Source organism: Podarcis cretensis (genome assembly GCF_951804945.1).
Source record: "Podarcis cretensis genome assembly, chromosome: 7".
NCBI classification, from domain to species: Eukaryota; Metazoa; Chordata; class Lepidosauria; order Squamata; family Lacertidae; genus Podarcis; species Podarcis cretensis.
Genome location: NC_137176.1, coordinates 55,456,239 through 55,483,726, shown reverse-complemented (window position 1 = coordinate 55,483,726; position 27,488 = coordinate 55,456,239). Strand labels below are relative to the sequence as shown.

At 40.2% G+C, this 27,488-nt stretch overlaps 2 protein-coding genes across 10 annotated transcripts in view; one reads left to right on the top strand and one right to left on the bottom strand.

Moving 5' to 3' along the window:
* LOC307220639 (kinesin-like protein KIF20A) lies at window positions 1–24,581 on the top strand. Of its 3 annotated transcripts, none has more exons than XM_079984598.1 (18): window positions 2–307; window positions 984–1,061; window positions 2,076–2,195; window positions 3,358–3,496; window positions 3,578–3,762; window positions 6,041–6,137; window positions 6,813–6,986; window positions 8,578–8,689; window positions 10,885–10,956; window positions 13,364–13,510; window positions 14,711–14,876; window positions 16,934–17,104; window positions 17,858–17,997; window positions 19,273–19,438; window positions 22,489–22,594; window positions 22,676–22,731; window positions 23,063–23,198; window positions 23,660–24,581. In XM_079984598.1, exons 1-18 carry the CDS (start codon window positions 197–199, stop codon window positions 23,893–23,895), a joined length of 2,412 nt encoding a protein of 803 aa, XP_079840724.1. In that variant the 5' UTR covers window positions 2–196; the 3' UTR covers window positions 23,896–24,581. The 3 variants fall into 3 exon arrangements, 2 of the variants coding, with proteins under 2 accessions (XP_079840724.1, XP_079840725.1); XM_079984599.1 differs by having other exon boundaries at window positions 4–307; window positions 23,075–23,194; window positions 23,653–24,581; XR_013841015.1 differs by lacking the exon at window positions 22,676–22,731 and having other exon boundaries at window positions 1–307; window positions 23,075–23,194; window positions 23,653–23,791.
* The window catches only part of LYN (LYN proto-oncogene, Src family tyrosine kinase), a 44,820-nt gene continuing 41,849 nt past the window's right edge, over window positions 24,518–27,488 (bottom strand). For all 7 annotated transcript variants that reach the window (XM_079984623.1, XM_079984626.1, XM_079984624.1 and 4 more), the window contains exon 13: window positions 24,518–26,324. In XM_079984623.1, the coding sequence (XP_079840749.1) occupies window positions 26,122–26,324 (203 nt within the window). In that variant the 3' untranslated portion in view covers window positions 24,518–26,121. The remainder of the gene's footprint in view (window positions 26,325–27,488) is intronic.

The following is a 27,488-nucleotide window of genomic DNA, read 5'->3' as shown; positions in this document are numbered from 1 at the left end:
CTTAGTTGCACCTAACTTCTCATGCTGATTTCAGTGCAGCCGAAGTAGAACTTAGTTGCTGTAGATACAACCCATTGACTTCACCAGGAAGTGATCTATTGTCCATAAGATATGTATATATACACTTGTGTCTTGTTTAAAAGTTGGATAGTGTACAGACCTGCTATTTCTTTCCCCCATCTTATATGGTAAAAGAATGAATTGTCAGGAAAGACAAAGAATAACATCCACTTCTGAGGGTATGGCAGAATTGATGTCTATGGACTCGTCAGAAGTATCCAACACCAGAGATGAGCAGGAAGAGGAGGTGGGCTGCTTGCTATTAATTTCATAAGCATTTGTGTGGTTTTCTATTGGTTGTGCATAGCAAATGCTTAGAATGAAAACTCTGTTCCTTTAGACATAGATTTCAAAGACTAAAAACCAATCTGCAATAGACTTTGGCATAGACATTGACTTATCGATACCAGCATGGACAAGCTGACTAGGGCAAACGGGGGCAGTTGTATTTAAAATGTACTGTATTAAGTGCTAGAAATTTATCAAATGAAGACACAGCTATTAAGACTTTACAGCTTTTGAAATATAAAACTTCCACTCAGTTTTAACTTTGCAGTGAACTAAGTAGGGGAAGCAGTCGGGTGTTGGATATGTGCATTTTATTGGCGTTTTCACTGAGTTCAAATAGGATTTGCAGGACATATAATACCCTCACTGTGCCACTCTTGGTTAAAAATGCAGTTCTATAATTGTATTCTCAGGGGCGGGAGGGGTGGAGACTATCTGAGTGTTTAAGAGAAGGAAAGTTTTAAGGTGGAGAAGTAATCTTTTTGAGCAGAAGTCAAAGCTTAGGCAAAGCATGAAGACAAATGACAGTATATTGAAGCCTGATAATACTGAAGTATAAAGTAGTGATGTAGAACTTTAAGAACCATCTTTAATATTTTCACAATTTCAGCCTTAATTTATTAATTTTTTTTAAGGTGATGTATCAGCCACTGAAAGTATACTTGAGAGTGCGGCCCTTTTCTAAGGCAGAACTTGAAAACAATGAAAACCAGGTTAGTTGTGAAATATGGCATCATTTTTTAAAATCTTTTGTGGGGAATTGGATTCAAAAACAGTTTGGGAAATAGAAATCTTTTACCTATTTTTTGTCTGTAATATGCTGTTTGGTGGTCCTTACTTACCCTTCTCCAAACTCTATCATTACAATGAGGTTACATTGCCTTAGTATGCATATAATTAGTTTGCTTATACTTGCTGTGAGTCACCCTTCACAAGATTTGGACACTAAAACAGCTGGATAAGCATGACATATATAGCAGTCTAGCTTTTTAGATGATGAAGCTTAGATAACTGTACCACTGAAATGCTCCAATGAGACTGTTAGAAAACTGGCTCTCTTGCACCAGAGCATGGGTAGGCAATGTGGTAACCTTCAGATTTTGTTGGGAGTCCCACTCCCATCAGCCCCAGCCAGCATAGTCAGTGATGATAGGAGCTATAGTCCAATGCCATCTAGGGAACACCATACCCCTGATCTACAGTAATGTTTGAAACTTTGCATTTAACTACACTACTTCAAGGTGCAGCTTGCACACTGACGCTGCATGCATACCACACATTTAAAGCACATGACTGCCCCTAAATAATCCTGGGAACTATAGTTTAAGGGTGCTGAGCAGGGCCGGCCCACTCAGGAGGCAAGGTGTAGCGGCAGCTTCAGGCTGCATGGGGTAACAGATCACCTTGTTCTTGATGTAGATTTTCCCTCGCCCCTTCTAATCTGGCAAGGAGGGGGACGCCATTTTAGTGCCAATTTTTTTTCTGGTCCTGGTGCTGAGAATTGTAGCTCTGTGAGTGGTGAACTACAGGTCCCAGGATTCTTTGGGAGAAGTCACCTGCTTTAAATGCACTTGAAAGGTACAGTGTTTACACAGCAGCAGAATCGCATGCACCGAAAGCTCACAAATGAAACCACATCAGTAAGTGTAAAACAGGTTTGTAGCATGCAATTTAGTAGGCAAAGAATGTTTTAGGAAACTGGTTAAAATAACTTGTGTGCTCTTAAGGACTGTTTGATTATTGAAAATCAAGAAACAGTGACTCTTCACGCACCTAAATACTCTACTGCTATGAAGAACAGTGAAAAGGGAATTGGACAATCAGTGCATCAGTTCACCTTTACACAGGTGAGTTCTCCTCCACAGCCAATTTTGGTGAAAATACATAAATAAAAGTGCATAAAGCAGACTGCATTAGAACACTTGGTGCAGGCTGCTCCTGTTTCTGTAAGTAGTGAGAACTCAGAGCAAAATATAGCTAACTCCCAAACAGATGCACAGGACTTCAGCATTAAAGTTTACCATTACATTAATTGCATGCTGCTTTCCTATACTGTATTGTAAAGTTCTTAAAGGTGTTTATTCTTTTGAACTTCATACCAATTGTATGGAAAGTGACAGTGGGACAGTGAAAATGGATTCTATGTGCTCTAATGGTGGCTAAGAGACCAGTACTGTTGAACTGGAGGAATAGAAATATGATTCCCCTTAATCAGTGGCTTGACAAACATGACAATATTAGCGACATATGAGCAGACTGTCTATGGACACAGACTTTCTTTGGATAAATATAATGATTTTTGTAACAACTTTATACAGAATATATGAGGTTGTTGTTAAAGAAATTTGTGTTAGGATAATAAGACTATACACATTTGTATATTTGTGGAAATGTAATGAAGTATTTTTCTTTAATTTGAATTTTCATTCACTTTTTTCTTTTTTTCCCTTCTCACCACTTTTCAATAAATGAAATTCTTCTAATAAAATATCAATAACGCTTTTAAGAGGATTCAGTGGTGCATTGCTCTGAGGATCAAATTGGCTGTGGCATGGTATGACTTGTTATAAGCAAAGCAATTAAACTGCTTTTCTGTGCCAAACTGGATGCAACATGAATCTATAAATAACATATTCTATGGCGGTTTTTTGAACATTATCAGTAGCTGCTGAAAGTTCTAATTTGGATCAGAATAATTAAACTTGGGTTTGGGGGATAACCCTTCCCCTCCAAGTCGTTCCCCATTCTAATCACCCTTTCCCCAAAGTTGCTATTTGCCTCATGGGGAAAACCATATAGGTATCATTTGACTTCATGAGGCAAATGGCACTTTGTAGGAGAGGGAAGGACTGGTGGTGAGAAAACGTTAAGCTCCATGGTCCCAGCTTGAAGTAGGCCCCTATAGATGCTGCTATTAACACTTCAGTTAGTCAGAGATCCCACTCACACCTCATGTGTACAGTTTGCTCCTCACTGTCCCTGTAAAACTTTTTCCTATTCTCTACTTAGGTGTTTGGACCAGAGACTTCTCAAAGTGAATTTTTTGAAGGCACAATGAATGACATAGTAAAAACTTGTATCAACGGAGTGAATGGACTTGTGTTTACCTATGGTGTGACTAACGCAGGCAAAAGTTTCACTGTTCAAGGTATCCAATTATTCTTCATTGGGTCAAATACAAAAGATTTAACAATGGCATGTATTGAAAAGAGGCTCATTGTTTCTGCAGGCTGCTCAAAAGACGGTGGTATCCTTCCCCGCTCTCTTGATCTCATATTTAACCATGTAAGGGGAAGACAGTATCCAAAGATGAACATAAAACCATGCTTCAGCAATCTTACCAAGAGGCTAAATGATATGCAGGTTAAGCAAGAAGAATCCATCAAAGCTGCCCTTCTTGCTTCTCTGAAAGAGGTTAGTGGCAAGCACCCTTCCAGATCCTGCTTTGGTGTTTACCATGTGTTAAAATTCACACCATGTAGAACTACACATTCCTTGGAAACCCCAACAACAAATTCGTATAGCCTCTCAAGGGGCCTGGTTTAAGGGGGTTCTGGACTTTAGCACTGCTGTAGTTCTTTGGGTTAGATTATGTGGGGTGGAAACACCGCAGAAAACAGTAGCAAGGATGGGCACTGGTTTACAGCCATCTTATGTTCCCCAGATTCCTCTGGATCCTGAGATAGCCACCTAACCTTGCACTTCTCTTTGAAACACTGGGACATCTTTGAAAAATGCGGGTGAGATTAAAATGTTTTGGAAAGGAGGTTGGCGCCACTGGTTAAGGGGCTTTATGGGAGCTGTTGGCTCCAGCATTGCCACATTATGCTGATGGAGAGCAGGCTCTCAAGCTTCCGAATGTAAATGAGGTGGTGGCCTTGCTTCTCAAAACTGTAAGAAAGGCACTGGGGCCTAATTTGAATAGTAGAATGTCTGTCATCTGGTGGGAGGGCCTTAAGTGTTGTGCTCTGGAATTGGCTCATAACTTCGGGGGTTCAGTTCAGTTCAGTTAGATGGAGGGCCAAGTTTCGCCATCACTGAGTTAGAGAAACCAACTGTCATTCTTGCCTCAGGATGTTGTTTTAATTTCTCTCAGACAGTATGTTATTGTGTTACAATTTTCTTTATTATTAAAACTTTGTTTGACATATGCATGAGCCGCTTACTATACTGAAAGAAAAGAAACTGATGAAGAATGGTGGAATATCCTAACTGTGTGAGTGAGGGGATATTCCCAGTTTGACAGGAGGATTGTTTTTTTTTAATCACCCCCACCCTCCACAACAAAAAACATCCTTCCACAGAGAAGCTTGCATGCTTGTTTTAAAGTGATTGTTCTGTAAGATGCTTCTGAAAGGTTGGGATGAAAGCAATTTATAAATAAATACTCTGATTTTTCTTTTCTTCATTTGAGACCGCTTCCAAAAGCAGGAAACATGCATGACTGGTGTTTTTAGCTTCTTGTGCATTTATGCACTCATGCCACTGCTGTGCATGTTGTGTTCAACAAGTTGGCTTTATTCTCCTAATCTTATGCATTTCTAAGGTGTGGTAGTTCTGAGTGCTGAATCATGCTGTTCACTTCAGGAGGAATCTTTAACTATTATGATAACACAGCAGAGCATCCAAGGGGACTTCTCAAAGCATTTTGCTGTTTAGCATCGAGGTCTATGGAAGGAAGGAAGAAATAAGATAAATACCACTATGGATTTTTTTCTCAATCCCTTAGATCAGGGGTGGGGAATCTGTGGCCCTCCAGATATTCTGGGACTCCTGTACCCATCAGCCAAGTCAGCATAGTCAGGAATAATGGAAGTTGCAGTTTAGCAACATCTGGAGGGCCACAACATACTTTGCCTTTCTTACATGTCTTTTTCAGTCTCAACCAAAGTCTGATTTTCATCTTGAATTCTTCTTGGTGATGAAAGTGTTTCTCTTCAAGCAGGCATTTGGCTGTTTAACATTCTATAGTTTTAAAAATGTGTTTGTGGGAGGGAGGTTATTGGTTTGTTTTTGTTTTATTATATATTTTGTATTCTCATTTTGTATTTTCCTGTTGTGAGCCTCTCTGGGTTCTTTGGGTGAAGAGTGGTAAAAGGTCAAGGTAAAGGTACCCCTGCCCGTACAGGCCAGTCGTGTCCGACTCTAGGGTTGTGCGCCCATCTCACTTAAGAGGCCGGGGGCCAGCGCTGTCCGGAGACACTTCCAGGTCATGTGGCCAGCGTGACAAAGCTGCTCTGGTGAGCCAGCACCAGCACAGCACACAGAAACACCGTTTACCTTCCCGCTAGAAAGCGGTACCTATTTATCTACTTGCACTTAGGGGTGCTTTCGAACTGCTAGGTGGGCAGGAGCTGGGACCGAAAGACGGGAGCTCACCCCGCCGCAGGGATTCGAACCGCCGACCATGCGATCGGCAAGCCCTAGGCGCTGAGGTTTTACCCACAGCGCCACTCGCGTCCTGTGAAAGGTGGTATACAGATTTAATTATTATTAATAATAATAATCTCCAAAAATTCACTTACCTTGAATTGTTAGGAATATCCCATTCAAAATTGATTTAATTAGGAACTATACCAGTTGTTTTGTTTTTAAAAAAACTTAATTGGTGGATAGCTTGCCTCCTGTAGAAATTTAAAGGTGTGAATACAGAGGCAGCAACATAACCTTGACATTTTTGTATTTCATCAAGGATACTGAAAATACTTCAAAGTCTATCACATCTTCAAGTGCATCAGGCTCAACTTCTAGTAGCTGTAGCTCACCAAGTTTTGTTTTGAATGAATCAGGTAATGGGTGAATATTTGTGGTTAAAAATGCATATAGAATTGTGTAAAATGGTTGCTATAGCATTGCGTACTAATCGTATAAAAACAGGATTAATTTTTGTAGGATATTGGGGAAAGGATATACTTACGTTTATTTATTAAAATATTTGTATATTGGTTTTCATATGTAATATCACAAAATAAAATGATTAAATTCAGAGCAGGCATTTAAAAGAACCCAGCTGGTACTGATGTTTAGCAAAGGCCTCCAGGAATAAATGTGTTTCCAGCATGTGCCAAAGTTGTCAGAGGGGGAGGTGGTTCCACAGGAAGGGCATTGCTGTTGAAAAGACCCCCCTCTTGGTCACCACTAAGTGAATCACCGGGAGGCACAATGCAACCAGGAGACCTCATCCAATGATTTTAGTGCAATAATGTGTAGTAATCCAAAAGTATGTGCCTTGCACCAAATGCTTAAACAAGAATGGTGCAATAGCTGTCCTGGGAGGAAGTATCCATAAATGAGAACAAAAATAGCACATACCTTCTGCCGCTGTAAGTTGTCTTAAACTGTTTCTGATACTGTGTTTTAATGTTCGAACGCGACCTTAGGGCAAAGGGCAGCTAAATAAATTTAACCTTACAATAAACAGGCATTACAGTTACTCCCTTTATTCACCATCCTTGAATGTTTAGATTCTGAGGTTTATAGCAAGTGCCCCAGGACCCTAGCATCTGTTTGGGTTTCTTTCTTTGAAATCTACAATGAGTACATCTATGACCTACTGGATGTAGTGCCTGCATCGAAAAATCAGAAGCGCAAAGTTTTAAGGATATGCGAAGACCAGGGAGGAAACTCTTACGTAAAAGGTAATGCTGCAACTTTGGTGGTACTGCTTCAAAGGAATAATTATCTTTGGGTCTAGTTATCTCAAGAATCCATCTAGCCCAGAGGTTTTCAACCTTTTTGAGTCCACGGCTCCCTTGACCAACTACATTTCTTTCTGTGGCACCCCTGTGGGGCTCAGGAGCCCAGTTATGTCACCCCTTGCCTGCAGAGCTGGCAGCCTCTCACCCTTTTCAAACACCCTCCCTTATGGAGTCTTCCCTCAGCCGCCTCCCCTCTCCTCTCTCCTTGGGAGTCCTTCAGGCAGCAGCTGCTGCCATCCCTGGTCTCTGAGCTGCACCCACATCCCACCTCACCCCAAAGAAAGATGCCTCCCAGTGGCACCATTCGCCTGTGGAGCTTATAGCCAGGGCTGCTGCAATAAACAGCTGTGCAATCCTTAGGGAGGCAGAGATGTGAGTGGGCATCAGAAGGAGGGAAGGAAAGAGGGACAGAGGCCAGTGTTGCCTGTGGCACCCCTAACTATCATTCAAGGCACCCAAGGGTGCCATGGCACACTGGTTGAAAACCACAATTTCTTGGACAGTGGACAGCTTCAGCTGCATGAGGAAGCTCTTGACACCAGGGGGCGCAGCTTTCCCACTGTCAGCCAAATTTAGCAAATAGTTGCAAGACCAAATAAATGTACAGAATACACTTGTAAGCCTTGATTTCCATTGTAAATAATCTAAGGTGTAATGAAGTTCGCCCATTTTTCTTTTAATCTTGAAAAGGTTCCACGGATGGATTGCTTTGAGGTGTTTCGTTATAGTCACTTAATACAGATGGCCAGTTATGGCTCCATGTGCTTGAGAATGGTTAATCTTCCCCCACCATTTTTATAACATGGCTATTTGTGCTGTTAAGGAGAACCTAGGGGCATCTGTAGTGCTGGTGAAGGAGTTTCTGAATTCAAAGCCAACACACATCCATTTTCTTCCCTCCCCTGTTCCCTGCCAGCTGCTTTTAAAGCAGATTAAGAGGTACGAGATCAGTTATTGATCACCAAAATCTTGTTCATCTTGCATCTAAAAATAATAGTTCTATGCTGCCCCAACTTGTGAAGACAGACATGTATTTAAAAATATGCCATTTTGTTTATGTATTACTGTTTTTATTCAAAAATTCATACTTTATATCTGTGGTCCTTCAAATTCTGGTTTGATTCCAGTTTAGTATAATTTTAAAAACAATAATATTTATTGCTTTTTTACATTAGGTGTGGCTATCCTGTGACCTTCCATATGTTGTTGGGCTACATTTCCCATCATCCCTGGCTGGGGCTGATGGAAGTTAGAGTCCAACAACATCTGGAAGGTCACACAGGTTAGCCACCCTTGCTTTAGGCTGCCGCTGTTCCAGATCTATCTTGATCTCCATTATGTTCTCACACTTCGGTTGTAACCTTACACCCATTTATTTATATACGTAAAACTCCTTGAACTCAGTGGGTCTTATTTCTTGTGTAAGCAAGTAGAAAAGTGCTGTATGCTGTAAATGTGCAAAATGTTTACATACTGCTGTTTTTCTGATTGTTATGCATACTTAATTGTATAAAATACCTTATTTCCCCAGATTTAAAGTGGATCAGTATAAAGAGTACAGATGAGGCTTGCAAAATTCTTAAAGTAGGAAATAAGAACAGAAGTTTGGCATGCACCAGGATGAACCAACAATCAAGCAGAAGGTTTGCGGTCTCATTTTAGATGTTTTTTTTCCTTAAGGAAGGGGGGTTGTTATTGGGTTGTTGCTGTTTTGGTTTTGATTGTGTATTTTGTGGTTTTATATTTTGATTTTATTCTGTGAACCGCCCTGAGACCTCCTGGTATAAATTCAATAAATAATAATAAAAATTGAGGCTAATGGCATTACTAAGACCACAATTAACTATGTAGGGTTTTAAACCAGGGGTGGATAGCTCTGTTGATTAGAGCATAGTGCTGATAATGCCAAGGTTGCAGGTTTGATCTCCGTATGGGGCAGCTGCATATTCCTGCACTGCAGGGGGTTGGACTAGATGATCCTCAGGGTCCCTTCCAACTTTGATTCTATGATTTATGGGCTCACAAGCCAGTTTGGGCCCATAAGGCCATTTCCCAGACAGCATGCACACCTGTCCACCAGCTGATGCTACTGGGTGATGCCAGCATTCTTCAAATAGCAGCTCTCTGTGCCCATGGCAAGTTGTACACCTGGATTTTCCCGTTTTTTTATACAGCACAAGGGGCTGCTGTTTAGATCAAAATCTTAAAACCTGCTTGATGTGTGCAAGTCACTGGCAGCACCCAAATGAGGGTGAATTGGTTCATATCCTGTGACAGCAATGCCCCTTTCTTGTTATGAGAAGGATATGCTATCTTGGACTTCCTGGCTAGAAGGATCTCTGCTTGTGGAAAAATCAATGATTAATGTTGAGAACTATCTGTTCGTTAATGATCACTCAGCTGCAACTAGTTTGTGTTGCGGTGTTTCCTAGGAGACTTGGAGAAGGAGACTTAGCCCTGCTTAATTGCAGAAGGGGCCTGTCTAGCCCTGGTAGATAAACAAGACTAGAGCATGGCCATCCACACCCAGTGTCCAGCCATTTTTGGTTTTGGAGAGAGTATGTGGATATCCTAAACACTGTATTATTGACCCTTGCTCTTTATCCTTTCTACTGGCACTAGATTTATTCTGGAATCTAGCTGCCAATTTTAAAGGTTACTTTGTATTTGGTGTGTTGGGGGTTTTTTACATAATCTAATTTAAAGAAAAAGTACCGGTAATATATTGCCTTAACCTTAACCGTTTACCCTCTCTATAATTAGCTTAAAAAAATAAGCATATGGGATATACCCACATGCCAAGTTAATTTCCAAATATTTCCTCCAACCGGGGGAAAGTTTGGAAAATATGGGACTTTTCCCATCTTAGGGGAAATGATGGGACTTCTGAATTTGTCCCATTGATCTGTGTGGACCTTAGACATAGCTAACTTTTTTCTGATGAATGCTTTTGCATGTTAAATATCTGCGCACATTGAAGAACAGCACGTTAAGAGTATTATGAAGCTTTGGCATCTGAATATAATTCTAGGCAGAGGTGTATCAATTATAGAATGGTATGGTAAAATTTGGGACTCTGCTTTAACGGCTAAATTGACCTCCTTTATCAGACTCAAAGGACAAAATTGAAGTTGGGACATTTTCAGGCAAAAATGAACGTAATTTTATTGATCATTATAGAAGATGCGTTATCCAGTGCACATTATGGAGTCTTGACGTTTTGATAGAAAGAAATCTATGTTTCTATGGGTGGCTTGCTGTATTATTAAACAGTAAGCCCACAACTTACATGGGGGTTATGTTCTGGGGATCATGCCTAAAGCCCAAATTGTGTATAGTCAAAACACATTGGGTTCAATGGTGGGTGGCATTGCCAAAGATTCTGCCTCTGGATGCCCACCCCTTTTCTGACCCTTTTTAAATTTTGTATAACACATTTTGGCCAAGCCTATAAAGTTAAATGTTCATAAGTTGCTTGTGTGCTGTATGCCAAAATTTCAGTTAAGTAAAGTTTATATGCATTATCTCAATATGACTAATTGTAAGATACCTTCCCTTCCCTTCTCTCTTTTTTTAAACCCCATCCCATTTTGAGATACCTTCTCTTATGTCTTCTACTTTTTAAAAACTATGTACTTTGTAATATAAAAGGAATAAAAAACTCTAAATAATATTAATACTTCCAGACAGATGTCAAACAAATATATATGTGATTGATTATTCAAGCACTACATCAGTTAAGCCCCACAGGAGAAAGTAAAGAAGCACAATATAGAACATAATACAAATTAAATAATGACATGATAAAAAAATTGAACTTGTGTCTCTTTTCCTCCAGTCACAGTATATTTTCTATTCGACTGCTCAGCTTGAGTGATGAGAGTGTGCCACGAGTTCTTGGAGTCTCTGAGTAAGTGGTTTTTTTTGCTTCTGCTAAATATGTACTACAGTGAATCTTCCTTTGTGTGGAATTATAGCAAAGTTGTTGAGGGCAAACTAGTGTTCTCAGTTTTAAACTATGCTAAAGTGCAAGCTTTTTTACTGACCTAAGGTTGGAGCTCCTGTCTTTGGCACTGGAACAATGTTGAGACTTTGCTTTGTAGGTCTCACTGCTTTCCTGATGCAGAGAAAGTTGAGTGAAGACAAAATCTTCTTCTTTGTAAATGTGCTTGTACAAATGCCACAGTGTGTTTTGATTTTGCAGTATGTAGATTTTTTGTCCTTGTGTGTGTGTAGCTTCATTTATCAAGGTGAATAGGGTAACTCTGTACATGAACTGATTGTATGTGAATGTCATGATAAGCCAAGGTTTATAGCAGGTGGAGAACCTTCAGCCTGCAGACCAGGCCTGGCCTGGCCTAGCCTGCCATGAGTTCATATTTGGCCTACAAGGCTGTTTTTCACCAAACCACCTGTGTTCTCCAAACCATCATATGTGATGTCAGGTGTGAGGCAGGTAGAGAACACACCTGCTAGTGCACAAGCTTTGGCAAGAGAAAGCAAACTTCAAGCCTGCTGAACTGGCTGCACTAGCGAGTTCCAATGTTTGCAGAAAGCAGGCTTTGTGTCAGGCTTCAGAGAAACGGCTTCCTCCCCCCCTTTAGCCGTGCATCAGCAGAACTAAGCAATTAGAGTCCCTTACCAGTTTAAGAGTGTTTAATGATCACAGCAAAAGAACAACGCAGCCATTCTGGGAGTAAAGGTACTCCCAATTAAGTTTCCCCTCTACTTCCCCCCAAGTCATCTCCGTCACTTCCCCCTTCTTGCAACTTGATCTTGCAACCACTGGAGCCTTCTGTGTAGCAACCTTATCAGCTCTCCTTGCCCTTGGAGAGAGAGACTGGACACTTTCCAGCGAAGAGGAGTCGGTTATCTCTTTCTCTCTCTTCCTGTTCTGCTTCTCCTAGCTGTTCCCCATTCAGCTCTGCCCAGCTGTTGCTTTCCGAACTATGTCCCTCTGCAAACCATTTCTCTAAATCTATACTGCTCCACTGTTCCTGGTGTAGCTTCAGGATCCTGGTCAGGAGCAGGAAGAGGGAGAGCTTCCCACCATTCCTCATCAAAGCTGTAATCAGCAGTCTGGTCTTCACCATTCATCAACAGATGGGTGAATAGTCAAAGCCTTGGGCATTTAAAGCATCACATGGGGTTTGTTTGTTTGTTTTTGCAAGAGCTGTGTAGTACTTTGAAGTCCTGATTTTGGTACCCCGCCACCCAACATTATTATGGTGTCAGCTGATTGACAGGTGGGCAGCCTCCTGCATCAGGTTTTGTCTACAAATGTAGAATTTTCTAAGGTTCTGGCCCACTGAGCCAAAAAGGTTCCCCACCTTGGTTTCTAGTGCCAGGAACAACCTGAAGTGAGCTAGGTTTCTGAGCCCACCACATTTCCCATGCAGCTGGGAGATCAGAAGCATTCACTTCAAATTCTAGTTAGCTACAATTTGCTGTTTTCGCTTATTCTGGAATTGCAGTCAACATTAACTGTAGCTAGCTTCATCCTATCTACTTGGTTGGAAGTAAAGTAACAGATTAACAGTGCTACAAAAGAGAAACTGTTTTAAGGAGTCAAGAGATATTAATATACAGTAAACCCACAACTTACATGCAATTAACTTGTGTGTATTCAACTTTATGTGCGTGGCAAAATTATTATTATTATTATTATTATTTGAAACGGGACAGGATTTGGAGGGAAATGAGTTTGGCAATCCCACCTGCCATTGAACCCAATGTATTTTGACCATACACAATTTTGGCTTTAGGCACGATCCCCAGAACATATAACCCCTGTATAAGTTGTAGGCTTACTTTGAATATTGTATCAATCTGTATTGCATGTTTAGTTGTTCTGTTTTCGTAATTGATATACGTATGTATTTTATTGAGATTTTAATTTTTTAAAAAACCAAGCCAATTTGATCAGCTGTGGTTTGAAGTTGATTTGCTTCAAATGAATTGTAAGTGTTGATCACAGTCTATCGTTCCAGAACAAAATGACAGTAAAAGCTTAGAAACTCCTCCTCCTGACAGGCTGGGGCTGTTCAGTGCAGCTTCTTACTGTAAAAGTAATCCACAACTTTGTTACGTGCTTATCAACAGCTGAAGGTGGCCACTGGAACACACTTATCCCAAAGCACAGTAAAAATACAGGATCAATAATAAAAGTTATTACTTGACAGTGTGTATTTTACCTTTTAAAAATACTATGAGTCCATGTTGTACCAGGCTACCTAAAATTCAAATATTGATTGAATAAAAATTAATTTCAAAAGAAAGAATGATTCATATTAAAATCAGCTGCATTCTTTGTACAGACTCTCTCTCTGTGACTTGGCTGGATCGGAACGATGCCATAAAGCACAAACCTTTGGAGACAGACTGAAAGAAGCAGGCAATATTAATAATTCTCTTCTTATTCTTGGAAAATGCATTGCAGCTCTAAAGCAAAATCAAAACCCTAAGTAAGTGACAAAAGTAAATCTTCACACCAGTTTCACATAAAACTGTTTAGTCTAACCTATTGTTACACAACGTTTATGTTCCCCAAGAAGCACGGTGTCTGTTTCATTGAGTAAGAGTGCTGAAAACATATTCTAACATTATTATTTTCATTCTTTTGTATGCACACTTTTTATGAGGCAGCCACATTATGCTGTCCTCCAGTCATTGACAGCCTGCATTTTCTCTGTGCTGCTTATGCCATTTCTGTTTTCAAAAAATCTCTGTGTGTCTTTTTCAGAAGAAAGGAAAAGTAACACAGCCTTCATAGATACAGACAGTGGTTTTTTTTTCTAAAAAAATGTTTAGGGGTACTCTCATTTTCCTACTCATATTGAAATACTGCCCCTCAATGAGGCCAAACTGTTTAGGGGTATGCATACCCCTGCGTCACCCCAGCAAAAAAGCACTGGGTATAGATGCCATTAGCACACCTTTTCTGTCCTTTGGGGGTTTTGACATGGGCAAAACATATTAGGAAAATCAGCCTAGTACTTCTCAGCAGGCATTCACTATGACCCTTGCTTTTTTATGACTCCATTTTGTTTTAATCTTTTTTTTAGTTATTACTAAATGATTTTCATGGCTATAATTATATTTTAAATGAAAGAGGTATAGTGCTGTAACACCACAATGCTATAACATTATAGAACTGCAGTTGTACCTTGGAAGTTGAACAGAATTCCATTCTGGAATTCTTTCAAAATGTTTGAAAACCAAATTGCGGCTTCTGATTGGCTGCAGGAAGCTCCTGCAGCCAATCAGAAGCCGCGGAAACCCCGTCGGACGTTTGGCTTCCAAAAATAGTTTGCAAACCAGAACAGTCACTTCCAGGTTTGCAATGTTTGGGAGCCAAAACATTTGGGAAATAAGCTGTTTGAAAACCAAGGTACAACTGTATAGCATTTTCGCAATATAGTGTTATAGCACTATTCTTCTCTTTAATTTTAAAAAGATAAGTAGATGGAACAGTCTGTTGGCAATAATTAAAATGAATAAATGAATGAATATGGGACCAATCTGTTGAATCTGAAAACAGCTGTCCTAATAAGTACTTGATCTGCAGATAAAGGGAAGGTAGCAATCACACATGTCTGAATCCATGCTTGCTTTTACAAATCATACTCATGTTGAAATTAATGTTAATACAACTTTCTCTCAAGATTAAGGCCAGCATACATTCCCTTCAGAGAGAGTAAGCTGACCCGCCTGTTCCAGCCATTCTTCTGTGGTAAAGGCAAAGCTTGCATGATTGTCAATATTAACCAGTGTGCTTCTACCTATGATGAGACATTGCATGTCATGAAGTTTTCTGCTGTAGCAAAGCAAGTAAGTAAAAGGCTGTGTCCTCTACAACATACCCCAAGCACAGCCTCTTTTATACCATTACCTTGTTTTTTCCTGGGTGAATAATAATAATAATAATAATAATAATAATAATAATAATAATAATTTATTTATTTATTTATTTATACCCTGCCCATCTGGTTGGGTTTCCCCAGCTACTCTGGGTGTCTCCTAACAGAATATTAAAAATACGATAAAACATCAAACATTAAAACTTCCCTAAACAGGGCTGCTTTCAGATGTCTTCTAAAAGTAGGATAGTTGTTTATTTCCTTGACATCTGATGGGAGGGTGTTCCACAGGGTGGGTGCCACTACTGAGAAGGCCCTCTGCCTGGTTCCTTGTAACCTCACTTCTCACAGTGAGGGAACCACCAGAAGGCCCTCGGAGCTGGACCTCAGTGTCCAGGCTGAATGATGGGGGTGGAGACAATGTTTCAGAAATTGCCTTCTTTATAAGCCAATGCTTCCTGGCTGAGGTGTCTCCATGCCAAGTAGCCTGTAGGATCCTGACCTCTTTACTAGGAATACTTACTTGCTTGGGCCATCTACGGTAACTGTAATGCACAACAAAGTAAAAAAATGTAGCAGCTAGTCTTACAACCTCAAATATAACATGCCTGATATATATCAAGACACTCATGTCTTCTGTTGATGTTCTGAGTCTTCAGTTCACAGCAGCAAATATGCGTGTGTGGTGTTTTTGTAGTTTTAAGGCAGCCCTGTTTAGGGAAGTTTTTAATGTGTGACATTTTAATGTATTTTTAATCTTTGTTGGAAGCTGCCCAGAGTGGCTGGGGAAACCCAGCCAGATGGGCAGGGTACAAATAATAAATTATTTATTATTATTATTATTGGCATACCACCCACTCATATAAAATACCAGGGTTGTATACAATACAGTGGTACCTAGGGTTACATACGCTTCAGGTTACATACGCTTCAGGTTACATACACTTCAGGTTACAGACTCTGCTAACCCAGAAATAGTGCTTCAGGTTAAGAACAGAAATCGGGCTCTGGCGGCGCAGTGGCAGCAGGAGGCCCCATTAGCTTAAGTGGTGCTTCAGGTTAAGAACAGTTTCAGGTTAAGAACGGACCTCCGGAACGAATTAAGTACTTAACCCGAGGAACCACTGTAGCATATACAAATGCAATAAAATATAATATACCATAAAACATCACAAAATAATTGTAAGTGTAATTGGCTCATTTTGGAAAAAATGTTGAAACAATTGAATGGGCCTGTTTGGCTTCAAGAGGAGTCTGAAAGTTAGCAGGGAGGCTGCTTGCCAAATGGCTGCTGCTGGTGTGTTCCACAGAATGGGGCCAGCGACACTAAATGTCTGGCTTATAGTTGGAGCTGACCAGGCTTTTAAAACACAGGCAGCAACTACAGGACTCCACTGGATGATCCCAGAGACTGAGTTGGGATAAAATGGCTCAAGGTATCCTGAACCCGAGTTGTACAGGGCTTGGCATATTAATACAGGGACACAGAACCTGGCCCAGTAACCTACGAGCAGCCAGTGCAGACATTTTAGCAGGGATGCTTTATGTTGTTGGCGGTCTGCACACATCAGCCACCTATCTGCTGCATTTTGCACTTGTTGGAGCTTTCAGACTCAGAAAGGAGGATAGAGGGGTGGAGAGTCCAAATTTAAGAACCGAAAGAGCATACCTTACTGCTCTCTGACTCTTAAATCTAAACCTTACCTCCTCTTTGTGTAAATAGAGAAGACATGCATTTTAGAAGGCTTCAGCAAAAGCACGCATATGATTGAGTTCTATGTGTGTATATGAGCTGCAGTGTAAACTGTGAACAGATATGCCATGACAAATGCATTTAAAGCTTGGTTCCTTAGACAACTGACCTTTTCAACCTTGCTTCTCAATTATAATCATTGCAGTGTACTTCCCAAAGTTCTTAAAATTCCCTTTGTGGCCTTCCAGGCAGGGCAGATAACGCAAAACTACAATTTATTGTGAAATTGTGCTCTTATTTGTAATTTAAACCACTGACACAGTATTATTTTTCAGGTTATTCAAACATTCCAGCACAAAATATTTGATTATTTTCCCAAAAAATATATTGGAAGGGACGATAGGCCTACAGTGCACTTTGATGACTTATCTGCAGAGCAGCTTCCAGAGGATTCTTGTATCTCCTCTGAAGAAGAGGAAATAGATATAACTATTATGAACCATGAGGTAATGTTTAAAACTGTTTTCAGACGATCTGGTGCATGCTTACTCAGTAGGATTTAAATCATCTTAATAGTGTTAAAAATCAATGGAGTGATTCTTAAATCAATATAATACTTTGTTTGGACTGTTTTGAGTTGTGTTACCTGGCCTAAATCCTTAACAGACTGTAGCAGTTAGGGATGGTGAAAAATTTTCAGTTTGCATTTAAATCTGAATTTATCAAATCTACACTTTCTGAAACAAAATGAGAACTAAAACACAGTCCTTCAGTTTTTCCACTTATCTCAATTTTTTGATGCGGTTCTCCAAACAAACAAGGTTTTACAAATTTCTGCAAAAATATGGAGAACTAAATTTAAGTTTGGAAAAATGAGAAACTGAGAGAACCATAACTGACAGTTCCTTCCATCCTTAGTAGCAGATAGAAATCACTAAGTATTTTCCCAGTTGTGTAATGGGTTTCTTAGCCCTACCAACCAGCATGTAACCCTTGGCTGATTATTACCCCTTAGGGCAATGTTCCCCAACCTTGTGCCCTCCAGATGCTTGGACTACAAGCTGTGCTGGCTGGGGCTGATTGGAGGCATAGTCCAAAACATCTGGAGAGCACAAGGTTGGGGAAGGGAGGCCCTTGACAGGAGGGGGGGGGAATGGTCTCCCAGTCCTACTCTGATGAATGGCAAATGTTAGCTCAGGCACCGCATGCTGTCTTCTGCTCCTTGATTCCATGTTCTTAATTTGACTTCATTCCTGCAGGATCTCTTGAAAATGACAGAGATCTTGAAGAGCAAGCTGATTGCAGAGAGGCAAGGCAAGCTGCTCCTTGAGGTGCAAATACGCAAGGAGATGGCCGAAGCAATGTTTCAGCAACTGATGGAAACAGAAGAAGCCTGGAGGTGAGCCTTAAGATTTTGTAGCTGTGAGGAACTGAAAGGCCCCAGGCACCCACCACTCCAAGCATGGCTTAGCACATCATCAGTTCTAGAATAAGGCATCATATTTACGGATGCCTTATTCTAGGTCAGACCACTGATGTATCATGATCTTTTGTATTGTGTTGCATGCTGGACTATTTCAAAGCAGTTGGTTTGAAAATGCCTTGCTTTTCCAAATATTTGTGTAATAGCTTTCTAGCAATCATTTAAATATATTCTGTGATAAAATCTATGTGTTAGAGACATTTGCTACTGTCTCAAGTTCTCTTAGCTAAAATGATTTTGTATTACTATACTTGTATGGAACCAAGAAAATGTGTCTTGCACAATACAGTGGATGGCCAATATAAGAAATTCTATTAGCCGTTCTTCAGTTTAATTCAGTGTTTATATCCAGCCAACAGCAATGGGACTGTACTACTAGAGCAATAGGATATAACAATAATTAATAATTATGGGTTTAATTCTGTTGAAAATGGTTGGCATTCACATTTCTAGTTACTTTCTGAATGAAAATCTGAGTTTCACTGTTCAATCCAGTGCACATTTACTAGGAAGTAAGGTATATTGTAGTAAATTGATTTTACTTCTTACTATGTAATAAAATTATAAGCCTGTCTTCATGCTGCAGTTCGCATGACCACAGCAACTCCAGCATGATGGCAGACCAGCAGGCAGATGACCCGGGAAGCTGTTTAAAGGAGATCTGGAGAACTTCAGAGAGTAATTTTGCAAACTGCTCTCTGAAGTGTTCCTACCTTCCTTTAAAGTGGGAGGGGCTGAGCTATAAGGAAAGGGAGGTGGCATAGCTGTGAGGGAAGGCTTGGGCAGCCTGTGAGGGCATAGGCAGGGAGGGAGGGGTAAAGAGAGGAGGGGTTGGCCAGATATCAGTTACTATGAGGTTAGTCCTTATTTGTACAGGAAACCTCCAGGAAACATGCATGGGACATAATTTGTGATTTCTAGCTATGGGTTGGAACTGGAGTTCTTCCCATTAAATGAAATGAGGGCTTCTATATAATAGAAATGAGATAGGAGACATATTTTGACAATTCCTCTGTGCTACTGCTCGGAGGAAAGATCTTCTGACCTCAGGTGCAGGTTAGGGAAAGGGTGCTGGGATTGGAGACGGCTGCATTTTGTACCCACCCCTATGTAGGCTTGTTAATTGAATCATTAGTATAGATAATTAGATTAAAAGTATTTTGTCTGTTTCTCACTGCTAATACTATCCAGTAAACGCTTAGAAGATCTGAAAGAAAGGTATGAAGAAAAAATGGAGAGTAAATTTGAAATGTACAAGGAGGCCATAAAGAAGCATGCATACATGTGTGCAATGGATCAAATTGAAAACCACTATGTGCCAATAGAGGAGTTCATTGCTGAACAAGCAAAGGTCGAGGTACTTATTCTCTAAAACTTGTTATCTTTGTCCATTGTACATGTTGGCATTCTTTGCAAGGCATCTGCAGGAATTCTATTAAAAGGTTAAGTTGTTAAATGAAAGCTCTGAAAAGGTAGGAGTTATATTGGGTGGTTTTTTTGTGGGAGAGAGTGATGTTAGTTAATCCTCGTGAGTTTGGATGTGCCTATGTATTTTGAAATGTTGTGTGCCCCCAAAATATTTTGACAGGTGTCAGCCAAAAGTACATTGTCTGCTTCCGGGTTGGTGCCTCTGGTAATGGCTGAATTCCTCTGATCGGGAGGAATTTGCCCTGTGGGAATTTGGGTCTGGCCATCACGGCAAAGGCGGAGACCCGCAAAAAATCACAGGCGGGAGAAGCCTGTGAGCGTGGGATTCGGCGGGCACCTTTTGCGCCTCCCCTACTCGCGGGGAAACCCAGTTTCGGGGGTCCGGAGCGACGTGGGGTGAGTGGCGTGGTGCTTCAAATCGTCTGCTTCTTACATGGAGCGAAGCTGCATAGCTGTTGCCGGAGAGCGCTGACTTTTTCCTGTGGACAATTTGATTTTAAAGTAATTACCCGTGAGTAGAGCTGCAGCGGGAGAATTGGATTTCTAAAAGTTTAATTTGGTATCGTAACGGGGAGGTTCAATACAGGAAGTCCGCCTTCCCCTTTTGTAAATAGACTGAAGCATTGAGTCTGCAAGCTGAAGCCTTGGAAAGCCTATTGTAAAGGACTAAATTTCCATCGGTAAAGAACATTAACCCCCCCCCCTTGGAGGCAGGAGAAGAGGGGGGAAAGGTGTGAACTGAATATGCCTGCGGGAGAGAGCGAAGAGAGTTAAAATACCGCCACTCAGACCCTGGAAACGGGCTGCTAGCAGGACTGACGTTTTTTGGAAGGCTCACTGACAGCGATTAGAATGCTCCTTGACAGCTAGCTAATAAGAGAAATACATTGTTTCTACTGTCTCCGTCTGCTTTTAAAAAGGAGTAAAAGTAACTGAAAATTGAAACTAACTTCATTGTTTGAGCTGTGTTTAAAAGAGGACATTATTGACTAATATAAACAGAAACTGTTTCCCCCTAGAGGAAGCTTTTGAAACTGTTACAAGAGCTGGGCTGGGGAATTTCCAGCTGCAAGATAAAAAGCTGTGAGACTCTGGGACTGACCTTGAATCGGTTAAGTGTTATGGCAAATGGAAAGGAAAAAACGGACTAGTCAATTCCTGAAAAAACATTAAGGTCTGGGAGGACTTGGCAGCAATCTAGGAGAGCCTCAATATCAGGCCACCCTGCTTCTTCCGCTATTGTTTTTGTAACAGTATATTCAAAATCAAGAGAAATGTCGACAGAAGAGGCCTTAGCGGTTGCATTAAGTAAGATAAGTGATTCACTGGAACAGCTTAACAAGAAAATAGATGTGACAAAGACGAAAGTGGACGCTGCAACTATTAAAATTGTCTTAAATACAGAAAGTATAAATAATCTGGGACAAAAGGTGAATATCAATACAGAAACAATACAGAAATGGATACAGGAATCTACTTTGATACGGCAGACTGCGGAGGAAGCTAAGGAGAAAGCCGTTGCTGCTGAATGCAAAGTAACACAATTGGTGTGAGAGAGTCCCAGCCTTACAGAGGCAACTTGGTGACCATAAGTTGACGCTTGCTATGATTGAATTTAAAGAAAAACAGACGAATTTGAGGATCAGAGCCCTACCTGAATTGGAGAAGGAAAGTTTGATAGACTTCTTCACACAGGAATTTGCTGATTTTTGGGACTTGGATCTGGGTCAAGAAGAGTTTAAAACTGTGAGGGCCTTCAGATTTGGAAGAGGAGGGAAAAAAGAGAAGAACAGAATAAGAGACTGTTGGCACTACCAGAAGAACCTAGAAGTACAACAACCAAGAGTGAAAATTTTTAAAGACGTCCCGAAATACCTTTTGGATCTTAGGTCTAACTACGGAGATTTGGTTGCCCTGCTGAGAAGGAATAAAATCATCTTTAGGTGGGAGTTTCCCCAAGGTCTATTCTTCAGCTTTAAAGGAAGGAAAATAAAAATAAGATCAGTAGAAGACAAAGTAAAGTTTTTGTATAAATACGAAGAAGATCTGCAGAAGGGACTTGGAAAAGAGCTAAGAGCATCGGACAGAAGATCACCAGGTTGATGGACTATATGGAATTGGCGGAAATGACTGGCAGAATCCGAGACCAGGGAGAAGAGTCAGTGGAAGAAGATTGGAAAAAAGTTTAGACTATTTATAGAAATATTGTAAAATTAATGAATGTTAGAAAAATGTTGGAATGAAGTTATATGGCTTTAGTAGAAATGTTATAAGGAATTAGGTATAAATAGATTATTAGAGTATTAAAGGAAAAATAAGGTTAGAATATGTTAAGATAATTATAGGTCAGAAAATAGAGGAAAGATGGAAAGGAATTGCTGAAACAATAGAAGTGGAATACAAAAAGGGAGGTGTGAGGAGGTCGTTGAAACAAGTGAATGAAAGATAAGATATTGAAATTGTATGATGTGTGTTAAACTGTTCTTGTTTTGTTTTGTTTAGTTTATTGCGTTAGTGTTGTGTAATCTTTTTATATTGCATTGTATTGTATTGTATTGTATTGTATTGTCTTTTTTTCTTTTTTTTCTTTTTTCCTTCCTTTTTTGTAGTGTTTAAAAGTAATAAATATTATTAAAATATTATTAAAAAAAACAAAAGTACATTGTCTGGTGATATACCAACAAAGTTTTAGACATGAAAGGGTTCCTAAATATATTGAATGCAGAAAATATTAGACCAAGGTGGGATGTGACACAAATATGTTTGTTTTCCAAAGTGCATCATATTGGATAGGGAAATAGGTGCTAACAGTTATCTTAATTGTTGCTTAAAGTTATGGGCGGGGGGCAGTGGGGGAAGAACAGCTAAGCTTTTTTTTTTTTTTTTTTTTTTGAAAGCACATGCTGTTACTACAATAAAATGTACCATTTGAGTAAATTATTATGATTCAAAACTATTATAATTCATCTTGTTGCTCAGGACAGAGAAATGAAAATACTAGAGTTGAAAGCAAAACTTGGTAAACTCAATACCTTGCCTTCAGAAAGTCCTAATTTAGACTCTGCAGAAGGGAACATTGATCCAGGTAAGCAACCTGCATTCTTGAGCTTAAGTTTTTTCCCCTGAAAAGTGGTCCAAATATTCTTAACCTTGTTTTGCTTCACAGATCTTAAATGCAATGCTTCAGATGCTTCGCAGGGACAATGTGATGAGAGAGACAAGGTAACTTCCTGATTCCTTCCGCGGTCCCTCCCAATTCTCTGTTTCATTATCAAAATATTTCTTAGAGCTCTTTGATCAAGGGGCTGGTGAAATTAGTAAGGTGGGGATGGGGAACCTGTGGTGCTTCGGTTGTTGCTGGACCATAACCCCCACTATTCCTGACCACTGGATGGGACTGATGGGAGTTGGGAGTCCAACAGTATCAGGGTTGGGGGCTACCGGATTCCTAAACCCTGACCCTACAATAGAGCAAAATCATGGTCAGTCAAAGGTTGCAGCAGAGAGTTACACCAACATGACTCTCCCTTTAATCACTAATTGTAACAATAAGATTGTTTTGCAGCAAATAAGATCCTTGAACTTAAAAGTAGAGAAATTAAATGAAATGTTGCAAGATGCCAATGAACTCTACAGACAAGCAATGGAAGAAAATAATAGACTTAAGCAAGTGATGATGCATAAGGTTGGTCACATGGCTATTAAAGCTGCATTTGGCTGTTCTCTCTCTCTCTCTCAGCTATTTCTCCTGCTTATGACTGCTATACCTGTTAGTCTTAACCTCCTCCTGCATGACTTGAAACTGTCTATATTTCAAATTTATCAGGATAAGAAGATAAACTTGAAAATGCAGTTTTGTGTTCTCTTCCTATTCAAGCTTTTGGTGAGCAAATATAGAAAATATGAGGTCTTACAATGCATTTCATTATATTTGAAGTAGATTGCTGTACATACCAGCTAAGCAACAGAGGTATCGTCTTGACTGAGAACTGGCGATTTCAAGTGGACTCTAACCTATTAGAAAATGTTTAACTACGTATTCATTTTGGCTGCTCACCTTCAGAGGATGCCAGTGAGATATATTAAAATCAGTAAATGACAGGACTCATTCTACCTCTAATGCATCCTTCCATGGCTTAACAGGAAGAAGAAGTCAAGGGTCTTCAAAACTGGGCTAAGCGTGGCAATGAGCTTGAAGCCACAGTGTCTCTTCTACAAGAGGAGCTACGTGAAAGCAAAAAACTCCTAAGCACAGATTCGAAGCATCAGAAATCCAAGAAGGGCTTCTTTGCAAATCTGAAACATACCCTAGCAGATGTTCCTAAAACACTCGGTGACAAAGACTCAGAAAAACCTGAGGCATCTTCTACAAGCTCTCACAAGTGACCTCAGCAACACGCAAAGTAAGAGAGTAATTAGGATCCTTCTTGGGGAAGGTTTAATGCAGCTACTGAATTAGTACAGGTACTGAATTGGCGGTTAATCAGAGAAGGCAAAAGCACTGGAGGCAATTTCTACTTTGAAAATAAAATGCTTTGCTGAACATAAGTTAAGCATGGCTTAAATGTGGCCTCAGATGATCTTGTTGCTGTATAGTGCTACTATCTGCATCAATAATGCCAGAACACATTAAACACACCATTATTTATGTTTTTCTTGTACTAGGATACATTTTGGAAGTTCCCTTGTTTTAAGAAATATACTTAATGTTCAGATCACAATATCCATTATCTCAGCTTCAGGACCATTGTAATAATGTGTAGAATGAAGCTACATGAATTCTGTGATTGAATTGCTTTCCTTGTATAAAGAAATTGGATGGAAATGTGTAAAGCAGCCATTTTATACATTTGCTAATAAAAATGTTTACCAATATTTGACAAGCAGCAGCGAATGAACTAAACACAATTGTCTACGGAAGCATAGACTTAATATAGTTGCTGCCATATACTGTGATTGTCTCCTTATCAGGGGATAACAACTTAGAACATACTCAAAATCTGCCAGGTTTGAAATTTCAAGAATGCTTATTTATTAAAATCACAATAAAATGAAAACAGTATTTACAGGTTGACAGCCTGGTTGACAGTTTGTCAACTGGATTCCTTCATTTAAAAAGAGTAAATATCACGTGTACTACAAAAATATTGGTTTGTGCAACTGAACATAGTTAGAATCACAGTGTTCCTATAGTAACCAAGTTGTGAATAAGTATTTTGGAAAAGTATCAGCATGATAGAGAGAGAAAAACCCCCCTTTTGGAGAAAGCTGAGGCACATGCGCATCCTGTTCATATCTTCAGTCCAATCCTGACTTTATACAACTAGTGCCCTTAAACCTGATTTTCAAGTGTACCCCCCACCCCGCACTTCCGCATCCTACTTACGTAATATGTGCAACAAATTATATAGACTTTGGTTATAATAGTAGCTGGCTGTACTTTCTAATGGGAATGTGGTGTTAGTTGTGCTTTTTAAATTTAAACATTAAATTGCCTAATGTTAGAACTAAAGTAGGGCAGCTTTATGAGCCACACTGGTAGAAAGGTTTCTGCCATGACTCTAAGTTACACTTCATTTAATCCCTATCCCTACTTGAAAACAAACTATAAAGCCATATACAATATACCTTTAGATCATCAGGTATAAATGTACTGCATTTCAGATTCTACAGGTAGGTCCTTTGAAGGGAGGTAATGTGAGCCAGAAAGACTGTTTCTTGCTTAAAATCATGGTTAGCTCCTGGGGCTTGGGGGGAACCACTCTATATTCACTTCTACACTCTATATTCATTCACTTCATTGCAACTGTGCCAATTCCACCTTACTCTTTACTTAAGTATAGACACTACAGCAGCTTTTACTGTTTAAGCCCCTTCATCCAATCCACTTTTACAAGGCAAAACACAAAAGAGCTGGGCTTTTTAACATAAAAAGCAATTGCAGCAGGCTGCTAGCATGAGCTCCTCAGTGGTGACCAGGGAAGAGATGAGTGGGCAGACTGATTAAACATTTCCTCTGCCACTGTTTATTCAGTCAAAGTTGTCTCTCCAAGCTAAGAAAGATGCCATTCCTGTGTTTTCTACGCTGCAGGTGGGCAAGCCATTCCAAAAGATGCAATTCTGAGCAAATAAATGATGGTTCTACAGTCCTCCTTCCTCCCCTCCCACAAACTCAAAAGCTTTTCAGTTAAAATAAATGGGTGGCGAGAGCTCATGCATCACTATAGCATATAGATGGGCCCTAAAACAGACCTTTCTTTTTTTTAAGATGCATGTCGTGACTGGAACATGTGGGGCATTCTGGTTGCTGTCATGAACTGTTGTTGTTGCTGTTTCACTTCATTACATTTGCAGCTGTCTCCAGTTTGATTTTGGTCTTCTGGTGTGTCAAAAGAATCTGGGTACTTAAGCAAAATAGAAAGAAAGTGCCAGCAATAGAGGACATTAAAGCCTTAAGCTGGATAGTGGTCACCTGCAACGTTTTCTTGAGCTTCAGTTTCAGGATCCAGAAGCAGTTAGGATATCCCAATGCATAAAAGTAACTGGCGCAACCCCAATGTCCCATTAAGAGGTCTACACCAATTTGGAGACAGGAGCTCCTCCTTTTTCCTGTTAGGGCTGCTGCTGATATTGTCCTTCTGTAGCAGTGTAGAAGTCATCAAGGACACTCTGTAAATATTCAAAAGTTGGTCTCTCTTCTGCTTTATCTTTCCAGCATGTTTTCATAATATCATAGAGCTCAGCTGGACAGGCCTCCATGCGCGGCATGCGATACCCACGTTGAAGAGCTATCATGACATCAGAATTACTCATCCCTGAAACAATAAAAAAACGTATTTCTTCCACTAGCAAATTTGGCTATGTCAGTCTAAAAAAACAACCCAAACAATCCTAAACCTTCCTCCACCCCTGCAATTCTAATACTTTTATCAAATTCATTCATTGAATAGTCAAGCTTTCGTTACTGGAGAAAGTCAATTGTGGGAAATTAAGATAATTTATGGAGTCAGCTGCAGTGGGACCTGAGTAAACATGTATTTGATTGCACTGTAAACTGAATGTCAGCTGATCCAAGCATCCAGAAGTAAGGTCTCCCTGCCCCCTGCCCCCGCACTACACCCTGGTAGGATACATCAGCATTCCGCCCCCCCGATGTCAGAGAGGAAGACCTTAGGATGGATTTCCATACCTGCTGCCACAAAACCTCAAGATGCCCTTGCCCTCCAATGTTGGCTGGGTTAAAAAGTGGGTGGTATCAGAGGGTACTGGGCAGCTAGGACCCAAAGATTACTTAGCAGAAAGCCAAATAGGTCACCTGTGTTCTCACAGACTGTATGCTTGCATTTTGGCCTTTCAGTGACCTTCCCTAGAGAAGTAATCACCTGCCATGGCCATTGCATCAGCAGCAGACAATCTTATCTGCTCAATTTTCCCCAAAGGTACTAAGGATTTGTAGTCCATCCCCAGAGTTTCATCACCTGTAACATTCAGCTCTGACCCCAGGGCCTGCTTTCAGCTTGCCACTCCAGTTATGATATAGTGGTACCTCGGTTTAAAAACTATTTGGTTTAAAAACTCTGCAAAACCGGAAATAGTGTCCCGGTTTGAGAACTTTACTGCGGGAGGCAGTGGAAGACAGGAGTGTCTGGTGTGCTCTGGTCCATGGGGTCATGAAGAGTCGAACACGACTAAACAAGAAGGACGGAATCCAATCAGTGGAAGGACACTGGTGGCAGGAGACCTCATTAGGGAAAGTGCGCCTCAGTTTAATAACGTTTTCGGTTTAAGAATGGACTTCCGGAACGGATTAAGTTCATAAACCAAGGTACCACTGTATAGCAAACAGACCTGCTTTTGTAGCAAAGACTATCATCGCACAACGTGCTGCTGTTGCTGCAGAATATGTTTCTTACATTGAATGAAGCCAAGGCATTCATTCATTAATTCATTTTTTTAAAAAATGCTGCAGGTAGGCCAAA

What these genes read in the sequence shown, in the direction of transcription:
- LOC307220639 (XM_079984598.1), top strand. Translation starts at nt 197, where the DNA reads ATGAATTGTCAGGAAAGACAAAGAATAACATCCACTTCTGAGGGTATG. An exon ending in TTGAAAACAATGAAAACCAG is followed by an intron (nt 1,062 to 2,075) that starts GTTAGTTGTGAA and finishes TGTGCTCTTAAG; the next exon opens with GACTGTTTGATTATTGAAAA. An exon ending in GAAACAGAAGAAGCCTGGAG is followed by an intron (nt 17,998 to 19,272) that starts GTGAGCCTTAAG and finishes AATACTATCCAG; the next exon opens with TAAACGCTTAGAAGATCTGA.